Below are 25,939 nucleotides of genomic sequence, written 5' to 3'. Positions count from 1 at the left end.
AAACTGAGTTTCCCCCAAAGCATGATTCAGTGAAGAGTATTGAAAGGGAACCAAGGTTCTGTTAGTAACTGAAGCGTTTATGAGGACATTTCCCAAATGGCTTAACTATGTTTTCTGAAAATCTAAAAATGCAGAGATTTTTGTGTGAGGGGTAGGTTTAAGTGTAAGGTTAGCAAGGGTATGGGGATAGAAGATACAGTTTGTACAATATAAAAAGCCATAAAATATGCAAACCCAATATGCGTGTTAGTGTGACTCTACAGGAGCAGGAATGAGGAACCTGCTTTACAGACTCACAGACAAACCTGTTTTACACATGTCACTCGAACACAGAGCCAGGAAACAAGATTCACTTGATTTCAGAGAAAGAGAAACTGAAGTGTAGTTGAGCTGTTGTGTGTTTGTGTCTCTGTGTTCATGCAGTAAAATGGAAGAAGACAGAATTTCAGTGAATAAGAAGGAATTCTTGTGTCCAGTGTGTCTGGATCTCCTGAAGGATCCAGTGGCCATTCCCTGTGGACACAGTTACTGTAAGAGCTGTATTACAGGCTGCTGGGATCAGGAGGATCAGATGAGAGTCTACAGCTGCCCTCAGTGCAGACAGACCTTCAGTCCAAGACCTGCTTTAGCTAGAAACACCATCTTGGCTGAAATGGTGGAGAAAATAAAGAAGACCAAACTCTCTGCTGACTGTGACGCTGGAGCTGGAGATGTGCAGTGTGACGTCTGTACTGGAAGAAAATACAAAGCCGTCAAGTCCTGTCTGGTGTGTCTGAACTCTTACTGTCAGAATCACCTCGAACAACATGAGAGTTGGTTTAAAGGAAAGAGACACAATTTGACTGAAGCCACTGGACGACTGCAGGAGATGATCTGCCAGAAACATGAGAAGCTCCTCGAGGTTTTCTGTTGCACTGACCAGAAATGTATATGTATGCTGTGTACGATTATTGAACATAAAAACCACAACATTGTATCAGCGGCAGCACAGAGGACAGAGAAACAGGTATTTAACACTAGCGATCAAGTTAATACTCAGTATAGTGATCCAATAATCTGTTTATATTCAGTGTAGAGCGGCAGCATAATTACACAGAACACAAAAAAGAGTGCTATGTCTGTGTCAGTTTCACTTTTATAATACTTACACTTGCAGTATGAAACAGGCATTAATCTTCATGTTTATTCATATATGATGATTGTAACCGGTCATCACTTCTGGAGTCTGAACCTACAGCCATTAGTTATCAGCTCCACTTTTACTGGATTCATCTGTTCACATGATGATTTAGTGCCAGTAGTTTTCTGTGAGATTCACTATCATCTGTTTGTCCTGCAGAAGCAGCTGAAGGAGACGCAGAAGACGCTCCAGCAGAGAATCCAGCAGAGAGAGAAAGATCTTCAGCAGCTGAGAGAGGCTGTGGAGTCTCAGAAGGTGAGTCTGGAGAAGAAGAGAAGTTTGTCTCAGTCTCAGTTCAGACTCACTGAAGCCTGAATCACTGTGTGTCCTAACAGCGCTCTGCACAGACAGCAGTGGAGGACAGTGAGAGGATCTTTACTGAGCTCATCCGCTCCATTGAGAGACGCCGCTCTGAGCAGATACGGCTGATCAGAGATCAGGAAAAGCAAGCAGTGAGTCGAGCTGAAGGACGACTGGAGCGACTGGAGCAGGAGATCAATGATCTGAGGAGGAGAGACGCTGAGCTGGAGCAGCTTTCACACACACAGGATCACATCCAGTTCCTGCAGGTAACACAGATCTAGAAGAACAGGATCATAGTGGACTTGAGCAGATCCTGCTGTGACACGAGACTCACAGAGAAACATTTCATGAGTGTCTTATTATATAATCATCAGTCAGACTCTCATCTGATCATCTTCTTCTGAAAGACACGCCGCTTACAAATGGCTTTCAGCTCTGGGAATCTTAGGAATCATTTCTCTGAGCTCTTTCTTCTGGAAGATATATTTAGCTGTCAAACACCACTAGCGCCACCAACAGCTCAAAACTTCACTAACATTTCAACATTTTACCTAATTTTTCCTTCTGATTTATTACATCATGTTGAAATCAGTGAACTTGATAGTACAGATTCTGAGTAACGTTCATCATAATTGGATCAGGTGATCCTCAAACATGATAAAATTAATTTTTATTTGCCTGTAACTGATGAATTTGACCATGAAGATCCCAAAGTCAGGCAGTATATTAGCAATGCTTCAGCGTATTGAAACAAAACCAAACCTGAGCGTGTCTTAAGGATCCTTGTGCAGTTTCAGTGTCTCTAACTGCTCTAAAGTTGTAAATAATGGCAAATCTAATCATAGTCTTTGAGCTGCTTTTCCTGAGCAAATCTACTCAACCCTACAATGAGACTCCATTGATGTGCTTGAGCTGTTAGATGGACATTTATGTTCTTAGCAGATGTTTTATCATACAAACTATTTCCTAGAAAGTTCATATAGAGTGTAAGTGGCAAATACTAGAATCTGTAGCTCTAATGTGATATAATGAATATGAGAAGAATGAAGCTGATGCTGTGAAAGTGCTGGATTGAGGTGAGTTACTAACAGAGGCGGGTAGTAACAAAGTACATTTACTCCGTTACATTTACTTGAGTACATTTTTGGAAAATTTTTACTTTTAAGAGTAGATTTAAAGATGGGTACTTTTAGTTTAACTCGAGTACATTTCTAACGAAAAAACAGTACTTTTACTTGCTACAATGGGCGGCGTTCCTCTAGTTACACTTTTATTTTTTATTAATCAAATTTTTTACAATTTTAATGATATACATGTTAAGAAATGTGTAGTTTATTCCATGCGCGCTGTCTCTTTTATCTGGGGCATGAACGATGCCCGAATTAATCACTCTTTTGAGTCAATTCTGTTCAAGGCCTTGAACAAATAAGCCTGCAAAATGGTCTGAATTGGTTCGCGGATCATTTTGAATGATTTGTTCAGTTCCCTGCACGTACTGAATCGTCTGAAGGGGTTTCTCATTCATTCCGGGTAATTTAATAACACAGAGAACATAAAGACCTACAGTCAATTGAAGCCAAATCTGCAAATTCTACTGTTGGCCTGCACTGAGGATCTTTATTAGTTGAACACTGTGTGCTGTCTGTGAAGGTTCCACAGGTATACATTCGATTTCATTTAAGTAATATTGTAGTAGCGGTAAGCTAGATCGACTGTCAATCAAGTGAAATGTGTAGAGTGAAATGAATGAAAAGTGTTGCTCGCGGCATTTCATTTATAGTAGATTTGCTTTATTACATTGCATCAAATCCTTTTTTGACCACGGTCTGCAGCGATGAGCATTATAACCAATCACACACGTTCCTGTTGAGGCTACGAATGCAATATCCAATCAGAGGCGTTTTGATTCGTCACAGCGGAGAACTCTGGAGTTGTTCAGTGTGCGCGCTCATTGATTGAATTCTGATGAATGTGTATTTGCAAATTCTCTCATCAGCATAAACAACAAACTGTCATTGCATGACAACCTTTCATTTGTTATATGAGGTAGTTATAAAATTGCCCTCAAGTAAGAAATGAAGAAATACCCCTGTGGAAATCAGTTAATTTCTGATGCTGATTTATCTGTACAATGGTGTGAAAAGGTATTAGAACACTAGTATTTTCACAAGCTAAAAATTGGTTTTAAAGGGTTAGTTCTAGTTAGGGTTAGCCTGTGATGTACTCACCCTCGAGGCATCCTAGGTGTATATGACTTTCTTCTTTTAGACGAATCCAATCGGACTTATATAAAAAATTGTCCTGGCCCCTCCAAGCCTTACAATGGGGGTAAGTGGGTGCTTTTTCTCAACAGTTCAGAAAACGTGAAATAAAGTGCACGCATCCGTAACAAAACATGCCTCACATGGCTCCGGAGGATGAATAAAGGCCTCTTGTAGTGAATTGATGTGTTTTTGTAAGAAAAATATCCATATTTCAAACATAATAAACACTTTTCTCTCACTTCCGCTAACTGTCATATGAGCAAGCCGTTCCGGTGGATGACGTAGGACGTATGCACAGCACATGCATCTCTGAGATATGCTAGTCTCACAAGTTTGTTTACAGGAGCAAAGGAAAACCAGTCTCCTCTTGGCTTATATCGAAATCCTCTGACATTTTTCTTTACAAATCCTCATTTGTGCTTCTAATTTGTTCTTATTGTTATTCTTTTTCAAATATATATATATACCGTGTATATATATATACACAGTATCTCACAAAAGTGAGTACACCCCTCACATTTCGGCAACCATTTTAGTATATCTTTTCAAGGGAAAATACTATAGAAATGAAACTTGGATATATTTTAGAGTAGTCAATGTGCAACTTGTATAGCAGTAAAGATTTACTGTCCTCTGAAAATAACCATTATTGTCAAAAAAGCTGGCAACAATAGTGAGTACACCCTTCGTGAAAACAGCTATACGTCATTTAACCATGCAAAGCCACATGTCCTATTCATCATGTTCATGTTTTTGTCTGCTTGACAGGACTATACAAATTTGTGTATCTTGTATTAGAGCAGTTAAAATTTTGTTTTGAGTACAATTCTCTCATACTGACCACTGGATGTTCAACATGGCACCTCATGGCAAAGAACTCTCTGAGGATTTGAGAATTAGAATCGTTGCTCTCCACAAAGATGGCCGAGGCTAAGAAGATCAGTAACATCCTGAAACTGAGTTACAGTACAGTGGCCAGGGTCATACACTCAGAACAGGCCTTGCAAGGGTCGATCAAAGAAGTTAGATCATTGTGCTGTGCGTCAGGTGCAGAAGCTGGCTTCAAAAAACAGACGTATGAGTTCTGCCAGCATTGCTTTAGAGGTTGCAGAAGTGGAAGGTCAGCTTGTCAGTGCTCAGACCATACGCCACACACTGCAACAAGTCGGTTTGCATGGCCGTCGTCCCAGAGAGAAGATCTTCTGAAGCTGGCTCACAAAAAAGCCTGCAAACAGTTTGCTGAAGACAACCTGGCCAAGAGCATGAATTACTGGAACCATGTCCTGTGGTCTGATGAGACTAAGATAAACTTGTTTGGCTCAGATGGTGTCCAGCATGTGTGGTGATGCCCTGGTGAGGAGTACCAAGAAAACTGTGTCTTGCCTACAGTCAAGCATGGTGGTGGTAGCTTCATGGTGTGGCGCTGCATGAGTGCTGCTGGTACTGAGGAGCTGCGGTTCATTGAGGGAAACATGGATTCCAACATGTACTGTGACATTCTGAAGCAGAACATGAAGCCCTCCCTTCAGAAACTGGGCCGAACGGCAGTTTTCCAACATAATAACAACCCCAAACACAAGCCAAGATGACAACTGCTTTGCTGATGCTGGAGTGGCCAAGTATGTCTCTAGACCTGAACCTTATGCAGCACATGTGGGGCATCCTCAAGCGGAAGGTGGAGAAGCACCATGTGTCTAACATCCAGCAGCTCTGTGATGTCTTTGTGGAGGAGTGGAAGAGGATGCCATCAACAACCTGCGCAGCTCTGGTGAACTCCAAGCCCAGGAGGATTAAGGCAGTGCTAGATAACAATGGTGCCTCTACAAAATATTGACACTTTGGACACAGTTTTGACATGTTCACTTAGGGTGTATTCATTTCTGTTGCCAGTTATTTGGACAATAATGGCTATATGTTGAGTTATATTTAGAGGACAGTAAATTTTCAAGCTGCACATTGACTACTCTAAAATATATCCAAGTTTAATTTGTGTAGTATTGTCCCTTGAGAAGATATACTGAAATTGTTGCTGAAATGTGAGGGGTGTACTCACTTTTGTGAGATACTGTATACAGGTGCATCTCAATAAATTAGAATGTCGTGGAAAAGTTAATTTATTTCAGTAATTCAACTCAAATTGTGAAACTCGTGTATTAAATAAATTCAATGCACACAGACTGAAGTAGTTTAAATCTTTGGTTCTTTTAATTGTGATGATTTTGGCTCACATTTAACAAAAACACACCAATTCACTCTCAACAAATTAGAATACTTCATAAGACCAATAATAAAAAAAAAAAACATTTTTAGTGAATTGTTGGCCTTCTGGAAAGTATGTTCATTTACTGTATATGTACTCAATACTTGGTAGGGGCTCCTTTTGCTTTAATTACTGCCTCAATTCGGCGTGGCATGGAGGTGATCAGTTTGTGGCATGAGGTGGTATGGAAGCCCAGGTTTCTTTGACAGTGGCCTTCAGCTCATCTGCATTTTTTGGTCTCTTGTTTCTCATTTTCCTCTTGACAATACCTCATATATTCTCTATGGGGTTCAGGTCTGGTGAGTTTGCTGGCCAGTCAAGCACACCAACACCATGGTCATTTAACCAACTTTTGGTGCTTTTGGCAGTGTGGGCAGGTGCCAAATCCTGCTGGAAAATTAAATCAGCATCTTTAAAAAGCTGGTCAGCAGAAGGAAGCAAAAAAAAACAGTGCTGCAAAATTTCTTGGTAAATGGGTGCAGTGACTTTGGTTTTCAAAAAACACAATGGACCAACACCAGCAGATGACATTGCACCCCAAATCATCACAGACTGTGGAAACTTCACACTGGACTTCAAGCAACTTGGGCTATGAGCTTCTCCACCCTTCCTCCAGACTCTAGGACCTTGGTTTCCAAATGAAATACAAAACTTGCTCTCATCTGAAAAGAGGACTTTGGACTAGAGGTCTTCACGGGTCCAAAAATTCCTTAAATGTACTACCTAGACCCGACGCGCACCCGACCTGAAAGAGCCTTCTTAATCCACTGATTAATCCACTTTAAAAGTCTACTTGCTGTCACGGTCAGTGACGGATGACTAATGCAACTTTGCAGTTTTTTTTTTGCTTTTTTTCATCTCGAGTCAACTTCGACTGTTGCATTTACGCAACAATAACAAAAGACTCGGAGCAATTGTTTTTTTTAGCAAAAAACGTGCAGAACAAGAAGTGCGTTACACTTTACTGCGTGTGTGTTCAATAACAGGTGCGTCTCTTCTTCAGTTTTGTTTCAGCTTTTTTTCCACATCACTCATGAAGAAATCCATGATCACCGTCCGCTTGCAGTAGGCTACATGAACTCCGCCTGCGCTCTGCTTCTGACAACTCGAGGTAACGCATGTTTTTTAAAATTTTTCTTTCACCTTATTTCCTGCTCATTATTTTCTCATCCTAATTTTACAAACTGCAAGTTACAAAACACACGCACACTGATCACTGGCTGGTGCGGTGTTCTCCGATCAACTCGGGTATTACACACAATGTTAAACAGACCCGGGACCCGAAGTAATAGATTGAGACCCGACCCGGACCCGGCTGACCATTTAAAATATAGACCCATCCTCGGGTCTCGGGTCCTCCGTGAAGGCCTCTACTTTGGACCACAGGGCAACAGTCCAGTTCTTCTTCTCCTTAGCCCAGGTAAGACGCCTCTGACGCTGTCTGTGGTTCAGGAGTGGCTTAACAAGAGGAATACGACAACTGTAGCCAAATTCCTCGACACGTCTGTGTGTGGTGGCTCTTGATGCCTTGACCCCAGCCTAAGTCCATTCCTTGTGAAGTTCACCCAAATTCTTGAATCGATTTTGCTTGACAATCCTCATAAGGCTGCGGTTCTCTCGGTTGGTTGTGCATCTTTTTCTTCCACACTTTCTCCTTCCACTCAACTTTCTGTTAACATGCTTGGATACAGCACTCTGTGAACAGCCAGTTTCTTTGGCAATGAATGTTTGTGGCTTACCCTCCTTGTGAAGGGTGTCAATGATTGTCTTCTGGACAACTGTCAGATCAGCAGTCTTCCTCATGATTGTGTAGCCTAGTGAACCAAACTGAGAGACCATTTTGAAGGCTCAGGAAACCTTTGCAGGTGTTTTGAGTTGATTAGCTGATTGGCATGTCACCATATTCTAATTTGTTGAGATAGTGAATCGGTGGGTTTTTGTTAAATGTGAGCCAAAATCATCACAATTAAAAGAACCAAAGACTTAAACTACTTCAGGCTGTGTGCATTGAATTTATTTAATACACGAGTTTCACAATTTGAGTTGAATTACTGAAATAAATGAACTTTTCCACGACATTCTAATTTATTGAGATGCACCTGTATATATACAGAGCTGGGTAGATTACTTACAAATTGTAATCTGTTACTGATTCCAGATTACATGACAAAATTTGTAGTCAGTAACGTAATCCTATTACATTACACATTTTAGGTAATATAATTAGATTACTTTTAGATTACTTTTGATTTAACTCGTTTATCACATTGATTTAAATCGCATTATGTTGTATCATAATGATGTAAAAAATGCAGAGTAAGAAAACTTGTTCCATTCATGAAGTGCATTAAACATTATATTACGTCAAGGTTTCCCAAACTAGGGTTCGTAAAGGAACTGCAGAGGGGTTGTGAGTTTAATGAAAAGCTGACAATTAATTAAATCATAAAAAAAATTAAATGAAAATAAGTCATTTTAAAACAAACTCCCTTTCTTTTCTTTTTTTTTTTTAATTTTAAATGATTATTTTTTTATTTGAACTCCCTTTCAAGGAAAGTCTCTTCACTTGGCGGCCATATTTAATTTGCTATGCCTCTGGGCAGCTCGTAGAAGACCCATCTTAATGAATGGGGGAATCCTGAAATCTCAAAAACTGCTTGCTGAACTCAAAATGTCAAATCAGCAACAAAAATCTGAAATTAATTGCCCCATGAATGTTGTTTCTTATGCTCAAATAGTGTTTAAAAAGCGTATTTTTCAGGCTAGACCAGCCAATGCGCATGCGGAGTCATAACGTGCTTTTGACTGCGCATATGCATCGGCTGGTCTAGTCAGGTTTCTATGGGAAATTTAGTTCTTTCATTTAGAAGGTGGGACTATTCCTCCATATTGCATGTTGCAGTTTCTCCCATTCATAAGGATAGGAGTGAACCGTCTTTGTATTTCTATAGTCTTTGTTTTAAATAAAACACTTGCTAAAAAAGCAATGCCATGTGATCATTAATCAACATCAAAGAAACCGTGAACACGCAAATGTGATGCTTAATTATTGAAATATTTATTTATATATATATATATATATCTTAAAGCAAATATATTTGGTGAATAAGGTTTAGATGACAAAGTTTTGGAATGCCTGCATTACATGTAACTAAGAAATAACGTGAATATGTGCATTTTAGTTAGTTATAATTAATAATACATGGTTAAAAAACCTACAGAGTAATAATTAAAAAATATAATCAGTTACTACCCAGCTCTGTGTATATATATATGTGTGACCCTGGACCACAAAACCAGTCTTAAGTCGCTGGGGTATATTTATAGCAATAGCCAAAAATACACTGTATGGGTCAAAATTATAGATTTTAATTTTATGCCAAAAATCATTAGTATATTAAGTAAAGATCATGTTCCATTAAGATATTTTGTAAATTTCCTTCTGTAAATATATCAAAACATCGTTTTTAATTAGTAATATGCACTGCTAAGAATTCATTTGAACAACTTTAAAGGCGATTTTCTCAATATTTCGATTTTTTTTGCACCCTCAGATTCCAGATTTTCAAATAGTTGTATCTCAGCTAAATATTGTCCAATCCTAACAAACCATACATCAATGGAAAGATATTTATTCAGCTTTCAGATGATGTAGAAATCTCAATTTTGAAAAATTGACACTTAAGACTGGTTTTGTGGTCCAGGGTCACATATATATACACAAGTAACTAGTGACTGGCTACTTGAGTAGATTTTTCATTGGATACATTTTTACTCCTACGCAAGTAACTATTAGGATTGTTACTTTTACTTGAGTACAGTTTTTGGTAAAGATCAGTCAAGTCAACAAGAGCCGCACAAATCTGATGTTGGAGCAGGTTATTGGGTGAAGTGTGGAGCTGATGAGTTTTGATTTGTGTTTTCTGTAGAGTTTCCAGTCTCTCTCAGCTCCTCCTGAATCTACAGACGTAAATGACGATCCCTTGAGTTATCTTGTCACTTCTGATGGTTTGAGAGATTCTGTCTGTCAGATGAGAGACAAACTGGAGGATTTCTGCAAAGAGCAGCTCAAGAAGATCTCAGACAGAGGTAAAGTCCTGGAGATTCATCTGCTCTCAGAAACCAGTCCATCATCATCTCATATCATGGAGAACATCATATTAGAAATGTCTTAGGAATGGATGCAGGATCATGCGAATCACACTGTTCATGTCTGTTGATTTCCACAGTCACATTCACCAACATTGTTCCCAGAACCAGGAACGGCTTCCTACAATGTAAGTCAGTAAGAAAACAAGCAGAAAAACTCACTGAGTTCATGTTCTTCTGTAGAAGGTTTTATAATTGATGATGTAAATAATGATTTGCACAGATATCTGGTCAATATCTGGCCAGATTCACAGAAATCTTTTTAAATGTCTTAGTATAAATTCCAAGAAGTTCTTAAGTGCAGTTCTTGAAAAAATATTTAAAAGTTCTCAATTAGGCTATGTTTTATAAGAACATCTATTTTTCTTTTCTTAAGAACGTGACAGTCTAAATCTGCTTGAATAAATGCACTTTTTTCTTCCTGAAGACTGACTGATAAACTTAATGCAAAACATTTCAAGGATTGTGTTTTTGCGCAGATTACCGTACTAATCATAATAATGATAATCATAAGTATGCGCAACATTTCTGTCGCTACCAGCTTGATGGGAGCATGGCTTTGCATTTTTAATGCGTTGTGTTTTTTAACAGTTACTTTTAAAAAGCCTGTCTCAAGATGCAGCAATCTATAGAGGACATGCTCTAATTTTTGACCCAACATGCAAATAAATAAATAAAATAATAAACGTAATATAAATGTAATAATAGGAAAATAAATAAAGGAACAAATGATTTGATAAAACAAATATAAATCAAATTTTTTCTTTATTATTACTATCTTTATTTGTACACTTATTTTTATATTTTACTGGCTTATTATTTCATTTATTTTTTTAAATATTTTTTATTTATTTATTCAATTAATTAATTAATTTTTAAGTTTATTTATCAGAATCAGAAAGAGCTTTATTGCCAAGTGTGTTTACACACGCAAGGAATTTGTCTTGGTGTTAGGAGCTTCCAGTACAGAAGTACAAACATAGTGCAAAAAACATATAATTAAGGTAATAAAAACACTAATAATGAAGAGAATAGACAATAAATTATAAATGACAACAGTAATAAAAATAAAAATATACAGAAAATAAAAAATGGCCATAGACAGAACTGTGAATGTGCATGTGTCCTATGTGCAGATGAAGGTTTGATGAGTTATTTACAGATGTACAGTACTGGGGTGTGTTATGTGTTATTATGGTGGGATAAGGCCTTGGGGGGAAAACTGTTCTTGTGTCTGGCTGTTCTGGTGCTCAGTGATCTGTAGCGCCGGCCAGAGGGCAGCAGTTCAAAGAGAGAGTGAGCTGGGTGTGATGGGTCCAGAGGGACTTTCTTAGCCCTTTTCCTCACTCTGGAGGTGTAAAGTTATTGGAGGCACCGATAATCCTCTCAGCAGTCCTGACTGTCCGTTGTAGTCTTCTGATGTCTGTTTTGGTAGCTGAGTCAAACCAAACAGTTATAGATGAACACAAGACAGACTCGATGATGGCAGAGTAGAACTGTGGCAGGTTGATCTTCCTCAGCTGGCGAAGCAAATACAGTACAGCCTCTACTGGGCCTTTTTCACAATAGAGTCAATGTGATTGTCCCACTTCAGGGGCCGGATTCACAAAACATTCTTAAGAAGAAATTTCTTCTTAACTGAAGAAAAAAGTTGAGAATATTTTGTATTCCCCAAAATTCTTCTTAAGAATATTCTTATCTTTTTTCATAAGATTGTTCTTAAGACAAAACTTAAGAAGAATTCAAATTCTTGAAAAGAATCTTAAAAATCATCGTAAATAACTTCTTAAATTTAGGACAGCCCCAGACTTGTCTTAAATCCCAAACAGTAAGAATTATTTAATAAATTTACTGGGTTATTTCAAATTAATTGTTATATTTAAGCATTACAACAACATTAGCTACATATAATACATAGTAGGACTATTAATAGGGATGTGCGCGAGTTTTCTGAAGTGACAGCGATGACTGATAATGTAAACAATTCACTCGGATGAGAGCGCAAACACACAGCACAGAAATGAATGAAACAGATCGCTGCAGCTTGATTGAGACAGGCTGTTCAAAATCACGCCGCATTAAAAACGTGAAGCTGAGCGCCAGTCAAAGTCACGACAAAAAGAGTGTGTGTGCTTATGATTATTAGGGTAATCTGCAAGAAGCGCAAAAAGACAATAAAATGTGAGTTTATCAGTGCGTCATGTATTCACTCAGATAAAGACTGTCGTTTTCTTCTTAAGAAAAAAAAATTAAGATGTTCTTAAGAATATATTTGAGAACTTAAGAATTTTTCAAGAATTGCACTTCAATTCCATGGCAGTTCGTAAGAATGTTCTTATCTTAAGAAATTTCTTAACTTATTTCTTTTGCCCACCACTAATGCATATTGATTATTATATTATATTACATTATATTATACACTACTCCGGGTGTGTGTTCACTGCTGTGTGTGTGTGTGTGTGTGTGTGTGTTCACTGCTGTGTGTGTGCACTTTGATGGGTGAAATGCAGAGCACAAATCCGAGTATGGGTCGCCATACTTGGCTGTATGTCACGTCACTTTCATATATGATATTGATTAAGCATATTATTATGCGTACATTAATATTTTATATTTATTTATTATTATTTATTTATTTATTTACTTTTCCGTGTGCAACATGCAAATGAGGGAGGCAGTCCTTGCAGAGTTCCGGTGCGTCAGTGGTCGAAAATAAATTAAAATGATCATGTATGATATTCTTTCATGTATACAGTATATAGTCATACAAACTCATTTGTGAAATCACCACCAGGTGGCGCGAAAGGACGGCTGGCATCATTTCTCAGTAAAGCTGGAATTGTGAGGTTTTCACTTGTAAATAAAGGAAATAATTAAATTCAACAGGTCCTTTAAGGTCCTTTTGAAGTTAGGGTAAACGTACCTATTTAGCTCACCAAAATCTACATTGAGACATTTTTAGTGCACAAGATATCAGTTTCAGTACGAGAAGTAATGTAAAAATAAAATATTAATCTCTCACACAAAAATATTTAATTTTATTTTAAATGACAAAAGCATTTAAATTAAGATATACATCATTAAATTAAAAAAGTCTGGCTGTGCTTAATGGGTACATTTATGTATTCTTTAAGCACACCCATGTTCCCATTAAGCTCACATCATTTTTTATTAAAAAAATCTTATTTTAAACAACCTTTTTAAAGAATAATTAAAAAATATTTTTTGAAGGTACAAAGTCAATCACAAAACAAAAACAGAACACTAAAATCAAGCAACAAGGCATTCAAGTCATAATTTATATTCGTAAACATATATAACATCATATATGTTCATATACAGGTGCTGGTCATATAATTAGAATATCATCAAAAAGTTGATTTATTTCACTAATTCCATTCATACTTGTATATTATATTCATTCATTACACACAGACTGATATATTTCAAATGTTTATTTCTTTTAATTGTGATGATTAGAGCTTACAGCTCATGAAAGTAAAAAATCAGTATCTCAAAATATTAGAATATTACTTAAGACCAATACAAAGAAAGGATTTTTAGAAATCTTGGCCAACTGAAAAGTATGAAAATGAAAAGTATGAGCATGTACAGCACTCAATACTTAGTTGGGGCTCCTTTTGCCTGAATTACTGCAGCAATGCGGCGTGGCATGGAGTCGATCAGTCTGAGGCACTGCTCAGGTGTTATGAGAGCCCAGGTTGCTCTGATAGTGGCCTTCAGCTCATCTGCATTGTTGGGTCTGGTGTCTCTCATCTTCCTCTTGACAATACCCCATAGATTCTCTATGGGGTTCAGGTCAGGTGAGTTTGCTGGCCAATCAAGCACAGTAACACTATGGTCATTGAACCAGCTTTTGGTACCTTTGGCAGTGTGGGCAGGTGCCAAGTCCTGCTGGAAAATGAAATCAGCATCTCCATAAAGCTTGTCAACAGAAGGAAGCATGAAGTGCTCTAAAATTTCCTGGTAGATGGCTGCGTTGACTGTGGACTTCAGAAAACACAGTGGACCAACACCAGCAGATGACATGGCAGCCCAAATCATCACAGACTGTGGAAACTTCACACTGGACTTCAAGCAACATGGATTCTGTGCCTCTCCACTCTTCCTTCAGACTCTGGGACCTTGATTTCCAAATGAAATGTAAAATTTACTTTCATCTGAAAAGAGCACTTTGGACCACTGAGCAACAGTCCAGTTCTTTTTCTCCACAGCCCAGGTAAGATGCTTCTGACGTTGTCTCTGGTTCAGAAGTGGCTTGGTAGCCCTTTTCCTGAAGACGTCTGAGCGTGGTGACTCTTGATGCACTGACTCCAGCTTCAGTTCTCTCCTTGTGAAGCTCTCACAAGTGTTTGAATCGGCTTTGCTTGACTGTATTCTCAAGCTTGCGGTCATCCCTGTTGCTTGTGCACCTTTTCCTACCCAAATTCTTCCTTCCAGTCAACTTTGCATTTAATATGCTTTGATACAGCACTCTGTAAACAGCCACACCTTTCAGTAATGACCTTCTGTGACTTACCCTCTTTGTGGAGGGCGTCAATGTTCGTCTTCTGGATCATTGCCAAGTCAGCAGTCTTCTCCATTATTGTGGTTTCAAAGAACAAGAGATACCAAGAATTTATACTGTAGGGATGGTCATTTATTCAAACTCAAATGTAAATATTCTAATATTTTGAGATACTGATTTTTGACTTTCATGAGCTGTAAGCCCTAATCATCAAAATTAAAAGAAATAAACATTTGAAATATACCAGTCTGTGTGTAATGAATTAATATAATATACAAGTTTCACTTTTTGAATGGAATTAGTGAAATAAATCAACTTTTTGATGATATTCTAATTATATGACCAGCACCTGTATAACATCTATACTAGTCCACGTTCAGCTGAGTAATACATTCAAAAATCAAATAAAACAAACCAATAAAATATTTAATTCATGGGGATGAACACAGAAACAGCCTCATTATGAAGCCTCTTATTAAATGGATGTCAACTTATCTACAGTCTCTTATGGCTGGACGATACACTACATGATTTTTGCCCCGATTTTCCACCAATTAACAGTCTGGAGAAGCTGATGCTAGTTGCTGAAAGTCAGAGCCAGTCTGCAGATTGGAGTCGACTGATTCCATAGAAAATCACGTAGTGTATGATGGTCACAGACTCGCAGGTCATATTTTTTAGCTTCAGACACTGATTCCATCCAGCTGCCGGAGATCAAACATGTTTGATATTTTCAGCTTTTTTTAAAACACCTATTGTTTTAATTTGTCATGCGTCTCCTAGCAACAATGCACATGTTTCTGTGTGTGTGTGTTTTGTGATCGGAAGGAATTTAAAGTCTGCTAGTGTGTGATCCTCAGTCGTTTACTGTATGATGCCCAGTTTTCCTTTGTGACTATTTACAAAATAGGTAAGTGTATGAAGCCTAGTGTTTTAAAAATCTGTTAAAATTTTAAAAGCTATGTAGCGTATTCTAGCCTTTAGTTGTTTTTTTCCTGAACAGATACGACAGGTTTCTGATGCCTCCTTCTTTATACGGACAACATGCCTTATCTTTGGGCATACACATAGGTGTAAATCCCGGGGGATACGGGGGGGACAGGACCCCCCATATCTGAGGGTTGTCCCCCCTAAAAATATAATTACAAGCGACTCTGTGTATTAAAAATAATATAATGGACATATACTTAAAATAACTGTTTGAGTAGTAAAACAAAATAAACGCAAAAAAACCTTTTAAGTTCAGAAATGTTTTGATTCCCCCCTCCCTTGCCTCACAGTGGTTTGGTCCACGGCCTGCTTTCCTCTTTTACCAGCACACACACACACACACACACACACACACACATGAGTCCGGTGGGAGAGAGCAAGTTCCTCAGTAACTGTTAGTTATGTGTAAGTAGGCTGTCAAGGCTATTTTATTCTCTAAACATCGGGTGAAATTATTCTTTCTCTTTAATACAGATGATGCTGGATCATTAATAAATTAGTCATGACAAAAAAAATTATGATATCCGATGTTTTTTCTATGAGCGATTATAAGGTTAACAAGCTTAATACTGTAGCTTGTCACCCACTACAACTAACACGGCGAAAAGCCTGTGTGTGAACTGATATTTGGCTAATATTGTAGACCTACCAATGTGTTGGGTTTTGCTCAATATGATGTTAAGTGGCAGATCAGTGGGTTTAATGCGGTTGAATATCTAAAGAGACATACTCGGTTTCAGATGAAACCTAAAATACTATGGAGGACGCAAAATAATAATTATAATATGACCGTGGTGAGAACCATATGAACTGAACTCATATTTAAACACGGTCCATGCTATGTACACAAGTACAATTTTGGCTGTATTATTTGTGTCCCCTTCAAAAAGTGCTCTTGAGAAATTTTATGTTTATTGTCCCCCCTACTGTTAGATTAAATTTACGCCCCTGGGCATAAACTATAGTTATGTCTAGATTTTGTCATCTTAAAGCTGTGAAAATAAGTTATTAATTATTTTATAAAGATCAACTTAAAGTGACAACCATCAGTTAATATTTAAAGTTTATGAAGTATTAAATTTTATATTAAATTATATTAAATATAATATAATTTAATATAAGGCACAGGAGTTGGACGGCTGACAAGGCCATTCCGGGAGAGGAAACAAAACAAAATAAACAAAGAAAAACGCCACTTAAAAAAAATAATTCACTTTAAAAGTCTGCTATTCTGTTACGGTGTTTTACCAATAAACGCACGATGAAGGAGTGTAAAAAAAATAGAGTCTTTTTAATAAAAATCCAAACAAGAAACAGAAATAATCCAGGAGCGAGGGGTAGCAAAACACAATGATCAAATAATAGCAGACAAAGAAACAAGGATGAACACAGGCTTTAAATACAAAACGTAATCAAGGGGAAACAGAAACAGGTGTGGAGCTAATTAACTAATGAGGAGAACTAAGGTTCCCTATCTGTCGGTCACTACGAGTTATGTCGTGATGACATAGGGGATTTACTTGGGAGCCCCAATCATCTCTGACTTAAGAGAAAACGCCAATGAATATTGGCTAGTGGATTTTGCATACCTGCGCCACTCCCCGTGCACACGGGTATAAATAGGCAGCAGGTGCATCCACTCATTAGATTTTTGCTTCGGAGCCGAGTGGATGAACGTGTTGATCTCCACAAAGAGCCATTCATCATCTGTCTGGAAGCTGTTCTGGTTGGCGTTACGGTGCGAAAGCGCGGTGTCCCTGTCTGCAGCGATTCCCCTGGGCACTTCAACTAAAAAGAGCAGATTTCCTAAAAGAGCAAATCATGGTCGGTTCGCGTCTTTTTAAAGACGCCGTTCTGGCCGTGTCCTCTTGGTTGCGGTCGTTTCCTATCCTCCATCCACGGCCACGATCGTTGTCTTCAGGGTCTGGGCATCCAGCGCGCTGAAGCTGCGTTCGTGGATGGTTTATGCGTTCGCTCTGAGCGTGTAACCATGGCAGTGCTGCGATCGCGCCTCTCTCTCCTCACGGGGATGGGAGGGGCTCTCTCTGTCACTACCCGCGCTGGCTTCTCTGCCACGAGCAGAGAACCATCGGCTAGTGCTCTGGGCGATCTGAGGGTTACAGTGAGAGCCTTTCCGCCGGGCCAGTCCCCACGGACCTCTCACTCCTCCCGCAGCAGCTGTTCTGTGCGGCTCCCCGGTGATTCTGCTGTGCCGTCTCACGGCGTGCCCAGCGTTTCATTTGGTGCGCCGATAGAGGATCAGACGTCGATCGCAGCATCGGGGGATGGGCAATCGTCCTCTGAGGATGAAGATTCGGCGGGGCTGCCTCCCTCGGGTTGGACCCAGAGTTGACGGCCGTGCTTTCCCGGGCCGCCGCGAGCATCGGGCTGGAGGCGTGCACACCTCTTAGTCCTGAGCCCTCGCGGTGAGATGATTGGTTTCTCGGCACGGGCCGTGGCTCGCGACCACGCCCTGCCCCGGTTCCTTTCTTCCCGGAAGTGCATGGGGAGCTGACGAAGTCGTGGATGGCCCCTTTTTACGGCCAGAAGCGGCTCGTCTGCCTCCCCCATCCTCGCTACCCTCGACGGCGGGGCAGCTAGGGGGTACGTTGACATTTCCCAGGTGGAGAGTGTGTTTGCAGTGCACTTGTGCCCGCAGAGCGCCATCACTTGGAGGAATAGTCTCGTCTCCCGTCCAAAGCCTGTAGGCTGACGGCCGCCCGCGGCCAAAGCTTACAGTGCTGCGGGCCAAGCTGCCTCTGCCCTGCATGCCATGGCTATCCTGCGAGTACACCAGCCAAGGCATTAAAATGCACGAGGGTAGTACCAACCCGAGGTTGATGCAGGAACTGTGCTCGGTGACTGACTGTGCCCTTCGGGCGATGGAAGTCACAGCGCAGTCCCTCGGGAAGGCGATGTCCACACTTGGGGTCCAAGAGGGCCATCTATGGCTCAGCCTTGAGAAGAGCGATGTCGACAGTGTCGCCGCTCTCGTCTCCCAGGCTGGACTGTTCGGCGACACTGTCGAGGACTGTGCCCAGCAGTTCTCGGCAGTACAGAAGCAGACCGAGGCCAATTGGGTAACAGGTAAGTAGCTTGCCCCGGCGTGATGCACCGCTCCGCCGCAGGGCAAGCCCCAGTCTGCTTGTCGCCGTGGGCGCCCTCCCGCATCCTCCAGAGCTGCTCCGCCCCGTGCTGAATTGTCCCATATGCCGGTGCGTCGAGCCTCTCGTGTGCGGCGCCCCCCCAGTTGGCCCCTAATCGCCCAGATAGGCGACAAAGCGGCCCTGACACGGGCAACCCAGTGATGTGGGAAGCTGCTCTTTCTCAGGAGACGGCAGGGACAGCGCCGCTCCTTCCCCCGGAGGAGGGCCGGGTGGAAAATCTCTGGTTCTGTTCCGCCGCTGGCTCAAGGGCCAGCGGCCCCCACTTTGTCAAAAGAAAGAGCAATTTCCCTTTCCTCCGGGTTTTCAGGTCCACGGGCCGACAGTGTGCAACGCGTTGCCTCCTCACTCTCGCCCACGACCCATCTTGCCAGCGGCCAAGAGAGTGCGGTTCAGGGGACGCAGTGCCTCCCACGCACCTCTAGCCAGTCCCCTCTGGGACCCAGGGAATTTTGCGAGGATGCCTCAGAACGCACAGCCTTCTGTACCATCCAGCTCTACTCCCTTTCGCTGCACCACCGCAGGTACGTCGATCGCGCCGTTGGAGCCACTTGCACGGCGTCTGGAGGCGTGGCTCACGCTGCCCAGCCCGTCTCGTTGGCTCACGGGCATGATTCGACTCGGCTACGCGATTCAGTTCGCCAGGCGACCTCCCAAGTCCAGCGGCGTTCTCGAGACTTCAGTGGTAGCTCGGAACGCTCCTGTCTTGCGCGAGGGGATTGCTGTCCTCCTGGCAAAGGATGCAATCGAGCCGGTCCCTCCAGCCGAGATGAGGCAAGGGTTTTACAGCCCTTACTTCATCGTACCCAGGAAAGGCGGTGGTCTTCGACCAATCCTGGACCAGCAAGTCTTAAACCGGGCCATGCACAGGCTCCCGTTCAAGATGCTGACGAACAGGCGCATATCAAATGCATCCAGCCCCAGGATTGGTTTGCAGCGATCGACCTGAAGGACGCTTACTTTCATGTTTCGATCCTTCCGCGACACAGACCGCCTACAGTTTGTGTTCGAGGGTCGGGCATGGCAGTACAGGGTCCTCCCCTTCGGGCTGTCCCTGTCCCTCCCGTGTCTTCACGAAGGCACGGAGGGCGCCCTTGCCCCACTACGGGAAGTGGGCATCAGGATCCTCATCTATCTCGAGCATGGCCCGCGTGCGAGAACAGTTGTGTGATCACAGGGACCCAGTGCTTCAGCACTCAGCCAGTTGGGGCTTCAGGTCAACTGCGAAAAGAGCAAGCTCTCCCCTGTGCAGAGAATCTCTTTTCTTGGTGTGGAGTTAGACTCGGTGAGTATGACGGCGCGCCTCTCGGAGGATCGCGCCCAGTCAGTGCTGAACTGCCTGAGTTCCTTCAGAGGCAGGACTGTGGTCCCTCTGAAACAGTTTCAGAGGCTCCTGGGGCATATGGCATCCGCAGCCGCAGTCACGCCGCTCGGATTGCTTCATATGAGACCACTTCAGCACTGGTTGCACTCCCGAGTCAGGTGGGCATGGCGTCGCGGTACACTTCGTGTGAACATCACACAGGAGTGTCGCCGCTCCTTCAGCCCCTGTACGGATCTTGCCTTTCTACGGGCCGGGGTGCCCCTAGAACAAGTGTCCCGGCATGTCGTTGTCACGACGAATGCCTCCAGTACGGGTTGGGGCGCTACATGCAACGGGCAGGCAGCCTCGGGGCCCTGGACAGGGCCTCGACTGCTTTGGCACATCAACTGCCTAGAGTTGTTGACAGTGCATCTAGCTTTGTGGCAGTTCCGGCCACTGCTGCTCGGCAAGCACGTGTTGGTCCGTACGGAAAACACTGCGACTGTTTCGTACATCAACCGGTTGGGAGGTGTACGATCACGTCGCATGTCACAGCTCGCCCGCCATCTCCTCCTCTGGAGTCAGACGCGGCTCAAGTCGCTGCGTGCTGTCCATATTCCGGGGGAGCTCAATCGTGCGGCCGACGCGCTCTCACGACAGCTCACGTTCCCCGGAGAATGGCGACTCCATCCCGAGACAGTCCGGCTGATCTGGAGTCGATTCGGGGAAGCTCAGGTACACCTGTTTGCTTCCCGCGAGTCCTCCCACTGCCAGCCCTCGGCACGGATGCACTGGCACACAGCTGGCCTCAGGCTCTGCGCAAGTATGCGTTTCCCCCAGTGAGCCTGCTCGCACAGACACTGTGCAAGGTCAGGGAAGACAAGGAGCAGGTCCTGCTGGTATCGCCGTACTGGCCCACCCGGACCTGGTTTCCCGAACTCATACTCCTTGTGACAGCTCTTCCCTGGCGCATCCCTCTGAGGAAGGACCTCCTTTCTCAGGGGCTTGGCACCATATGGCACCCGCGTCCAGATCTGTGGAACCTCCACGTGTGGCTCCTGGACAGGACGCGGCAGACTTGAGCGGTCTCCCACGGACTGTGGTAGAGACCATCACTCAGGCTAGAGCTCCTTCAACAAGGCAAGCCTATGCACTGAAGTGGAGTCTGTTCGCGAACTGGTGTTCTTCTCGCCGAGAAGACCCCCGAAGATGTACGATTGGAGTAGTGCTTTCTTTCCTGCAAGAAAGGTTGGAGCGTAGGCTGTCACCCTCCACCTTGAAGGTGTATGTGGCTGCTATTGCGGCCCATCACGATGCAGTGGACGGCGGTCCCTGGGAAAGCACGATCTCATCGTGAGGTTCCTGAGGGGTGCCAGGAGGTTGAACTCTCCTAGGCCACCCCTGATACCCCCCTGGGATCTCTCTATTGTCCTGGCTGGGCTTCAGAGGGGTCCCTTTGAGCCGCTGGACTCAGTTGAGCTTAAGTTCCTGTCTGCTAAGACAGCGCTCCTGACCGCTCACTTCCATCAAGAGGGTCGGGGACCTCCAAGCATTTTCGGTGAGCGAAGAGTGCCTTGTGTTCGGGCCGGTCTACTCTCACGTTGTCCTGAGACCCCGGCCTGGATCGTGCCTAAGGTTCCCACCACGCCCTTCCGCGATCAGGTGGTGAACCTGCAAGCCCTGCCCTCGGAGGAGGCAGATCCAGCCTTGGCGTTGCTGTGTCCCGTAAGGCGTTGTGCATATCGTGGACCGCACCCAGAGCTTTAGAAGCTCTGAGCAGCTCTTTGTCTGCCACGGAGGTCAGCAGAAAGGGAAGGCTGTCTCCAAGCAGAGGTTGGCCCACTGGATAGTGGATGCCATCGCATTGGCGTACCAATCCCAAGGCGAGCCGTGCCCCCTAGGGGTGAGGGCTCACTCCACACGCAGTGTTGCCTCCTCCCATGCGTTGGCGCACGGCGCCTCTCTGCCAGACATCTGTAGAGCTGCGGGCTGGGCGACACCGAACACCTTTGCGAGATTTTACAATCTCCGCATCGAGCCAGTTTCTTCCCGTGTGTTGGGTAACAGGTAAGTGGCGGGAAGAGCTGGCCGGTGTCACGCTTGCTGCGCCATTCCCCTCACCCGGGATACGAGTGCCGTTTTCCTCCTCCAGTTCAGTTCCCCGGACGGCGAACCCTGGTGGAGTTCCTCCAGCACCCCCGGCAGCCAGACTGGGCGGAGCAGTCTGACGCCAGGCCCAGTACTTGTGTTAGCTTGCCCGGGTCTCCGGTCAGCCCCTGTACTGGGCTAGGTGTCCGTATGGCTTGATTCCCTTCGGGTAATCCCATATGTGTATTCTACCACGGTAAGGTTTCCCTCACGGTAAACCCGTGCCTTCCCTTTGACAGAGCCTTCTGTCAGGCCCTGCTGGCAGCTCTCCTCCCTACCCCTAGGTAGGATCTGCCCCAGGGTCCAGTCGTATGTAGTACTGCCCCAGGCCTGGGTCAGTCCATATCAGTGTCTCCACATGTTACCTCCCTTCGGGCAGGATGTGGCCTCCGTAGCGCCCTTCTCTGGAAGGCTCGCTTCCCCGTCGTTACTGCCAAGCTGTAACAACAAATAGGAAAGACTTGAAGCTATCTTTCATTAAAGGAAATCCCTTCTGACTTCTGTGGGAAAAGGAACAGCGGCTTGGCTATCTCCAGCAGCGATGTACTCAGTGGTCCCTGCGGGCACCAAGGTTAGCAAATTTGCGCTGGGGCGATGGGAAGGTTGCGACCTTTCGCATGGCATTTGTCTGTCACGCGCTCGCTTGTCAGCATCTGCATGCCACAAGGTTGTGACGGGGTTCAGGTTGTGGCGCTTTCCATAAGACCCCTATGTCGTCACGACATAACTCGTAGTGACCGACAGATAGGGAACGTCTCGGTTACGTACGTAACCCTCGTTCCCTGATGGAGGGAACGGAGACGTTATGTCCCCATGCCACAATCTTGAACCATTGCTGGTTGCCAGGGACTCGTTCTCGGCTCCTCAGTGTAAAACCTAATGAGTGGATGCACCTGCCGCCTATTTATACCCGTGTGCACGGGGAGTGGCGCAGGTATGCAAAATCCACTAGCCAATATTCATTGGCGTTTTCTCTTAAGTCAGAGATGATTGGGGCTCCCAAGTAAATCCCCTATGTCGTCACGACATAACGTCTCCGTTCCCTCCATCAGGGAACGAGGGTTATGTACGTAACCGAGACGAAACTAGGTCAACATGTGACAAAAATGGCATTACAATGTATTTTGAAGTCACATTGAATATTAATTGGGGTATGCCATTTAAAAGACCAATAATAGCTTCTCTCTCTTTGTTATACCATTGAGCTCCACAAGAACCATGTCCCTCATTTAGCAAAAGTAAAAAGAAACAAATTAATGAATAAATATAAATATAAATATAAAAAATAAATAAACATATATATAAAAATAAATGAATGCATAAAAAATAAATATAAAATAATTTTAAAAATAAATGAAAGAATAAGTAAAAATGTAATAGAATAAAAATACGTGTGCTGCTACAGTAAACGCATCTTGTATATGCTGTGTTTATGTGCTGAATACTGCCATTTTTATACTGCCAAGATTGTCATATTTATAGATTAAAATTAGACATGAGCTCACTATCTGACTCGTTTTTGTAGAGTTGTTATTGAATTTCAGCCAAAAAAATCATGTTTATACAATCATGACATATCATTGTTTACTGTGTCACTATCCCTACTAATAGTCCTACTGTGAAGGTGTTGTTGTAATGTTTAATTATAGAGAAGGAAAATCTTAAGAAAAAAGATAAGAACATTCTTAAACTTTTTTCTCAAGTTAGAAAATAAGAAGAAAACGTTGTTAAGAAATTTCTTCTAAAGAATGTTTTGTGAATCTGTTCATCTGTACTGAGACACTGATGATACACTGAACATGAAGAGTGTAGCTACATGAAAAGATCAAACAGATTCATAATTCCTGATTCTGATGTGTTTTATCTCCATCAGATTCCCATCAGCTCACTCTGGATCTGAACACAGTGAATAAACACCTCCGTCTGTCTGAGAGAAACAGAGTGATTACTAACACTGGCACAGATCAGTCGTATCCTGATCATCCAGACAGATTTGATGTTTGGCGTCAGGTGTTGTGTGGAGAGAGTGTGTGTGGACGCCGTTACTGGGAGATTGAGTGGAGTGGAGATGTGTGTATATCAGTGTCATATAAGAGCATCAGCAGGAAGGGACGAGGTGAGTGTGGGTTTGGATATAATGATCAGTCCTGGAGTTTGGACTGCTCTCGCTCCAGATACTTATTCAGACACAATAATATAGAGACTCGTCTCTCTGTGAAGTCCATCAGCAGTAGAATAGGAGTGTTTGTGGATCACGGTGCAGGAACTCTGTCCTTCTACAGCGTCTCTGACACAATGAGCCTCATCCACACAGTCCAGACCACATTCACTCAGCCGCTCTTTCCTGGGTTTTGGGTTTATATTGGATCATCAGTGAAACTGTGTTGATGAATCAGAATAGACTGTAGAGAGATTCTACCCATAATGCTTTGAGCTGCATGATAAATCAGAAACAGTGAGATGTCTCTTGTTTTCTCTTCATGACATTAATACTGCAGCTGAACTTCTGTCACTGAAATAACATGAATCAGAATAAATGTGTAATAAATCCTCATATAGACAGTAAGATCAGTGTGTGTGCTGAGTGACCATGTGTTTCTGTGCTTTTCTCAACCTTCATTCGTCTAAATAATTCATTATCTAAATAATTGTCATTTTATGAGTTTACCTAAACAAATAAAAAAACAAAAACAAAGCCATTTTTTCAATGTTTCTGCTGTTTATACTATATATAAAGTTTTTAAATATCAGAACTAGAATAAACAAGATATTGTCAAAGTAGGAGTTATGTGCATATATGTACTTCAGTTATATCTGATCAAATGCACATTATCATTCTTTTGCTTGGTTTGAACAGAAACTACGCTAATTTTTTTTCTACTTGCTTCTCCATTTCTGCCACGGGGTTGATATCCTGAGATAACTAAGAATTACACAAGCTTCAGTCTGAATCAACCCTTAAAAGATCTGAGATGACCGAACACCTGAGAAGAGATGATACCAACCCTCAGACAACATATAAAACTACCAAATTTTGCCTAGTTTGATCACAACATATAATCATTTCAGGTAATAGTGCTCACCGTCTGTTTGATAACATGACATGAACTAACTGCATGACTTTTACTGTACATTTCTGCCATACAGACATCAGCTTGAGAGTCACCACTGATAAACTACTACTAAATATAATGTAGAAACTTTAATTTCCTGTAAAGTTGCTTTGCAACGTTTTATTTTGTATTGTGAAAAGAGCTATATAAATAAACTTGAATTGAATTGAATTATATAATATAAGGAGATCTGTACACATGATCTCTCGGTGTCTCTCTCTCTTCAGAGGAAGTGTGCAATTACAGCTCTCTCGCTCTTGGCAAACATTAACCGCCTCTGAACCATAAAACAGTGCATGTGTCAAACGTTCACTTCCTGTTCGCTCTCATACACACACTTCAGTTCCTGACTGCTCGTGTAGAGGCCCGATCGGGGATTCGCTCGCTCTTCCAGGTCCTGAACTTTCCTGAGGAACCTTTCCAAAGTCATCAGAAACTCCCAAAAACCAGCCCAGGAAACACAAACCAGGTTCTGATGCAGTTTCTACGCTCTATCCGACACACACACACACAGGAGTTTAATATTAAAAATGCATC

General features: G+C 42.6%; 1 protein-coding gene and 1 long non-coding RNA gene across 3 annotated transcripts in view; one reads left to right on the top strand and one right to left on the bottom strand.

Moving 5' to 3' along the window:
* Positions 1–25,939, bottom strand: part of LOC131553311 (uncharacterized) — a 71,648-nt gene that overhangs the window by 6,359 nt on the left and 39,350 nt on the right. The window contains exon 4 of one of the 2 annotated variants that reach the window (XR_009274165.1): positions 10,169–10,277. The exons of the other annotated variant lie outside the window; for it this stretch is intronic. This is a non-coding gene — a long non-coding RNA (uncharacterized LOC131553311). Of the gene's footprint in view, positions 1–10,168; positions 10,278–25,939 lie in introns of those variants that run through there. 2 annotated transcript variants of the gene reach the window in all.
* LOC131553306 (tripartite motif-containing protein 16-like) lies at positions 285–24,984 on the top strand. The gene is made up of 6 exons (XM_058797871.1): positions 285–1,006; positions 1,340–1,435; positions 1,516–1,749; positions 9,937–10,096; positions 10,237–10,284; positions 24,163–24,984. Exons 1-6 carry the CDS (start codon positions 428–430, stop codon positions 24,675–24,677), a joined length of 1,632 nt encoding a protein of 543 aa, XP_058653854.1. The 5' UTR covers positions 285–427; the 3' UTR covers positions 24,678–24,984.

This window comes from Onychostoma macrolepis, chromosome 14, assembly GCF_012432095.1.
Source record: "Onychostoma macrolepis isolate SWU-2019 chromosome 14, ASM1243209v1, whole genome shotgun sequence".
Classification (NCBI taxonomy): Eukaryota; Metazoa; Chordata; class Actinopteri; order Cypriniformes; family Cyprinidae; genus Onychostoma; species Onychostoma macrolepis.
This window is presented reverse-complemented; position numbering and strand designations above follow the sequence as displayed.

Bases quoted from the DNA above. Each gene is read 5' to 3' on its own strand.
- LOC131553306 (XM_058797871.1), top strand. From the start codon at position 428: ATGGAAGAAGACAGAATTTCAGTGAATAAGAAGGAATTCTTGTGTCCA. The intron at 1,007-1,339 runs GTATTTAACACT...TTTGTCCTGCAG, and splicing joins CACAGAGGACAGAGAAACAG to AAGCAGCTGAAGGAGACGCA. The intron at 1,436-1,515 runs GTGAGTCTGGAG...GTGTCCTAACAG, and splicing joins AGGCTGTGGAGTCTCAGAAG to CGCTCTGCACAGACAGCAGT.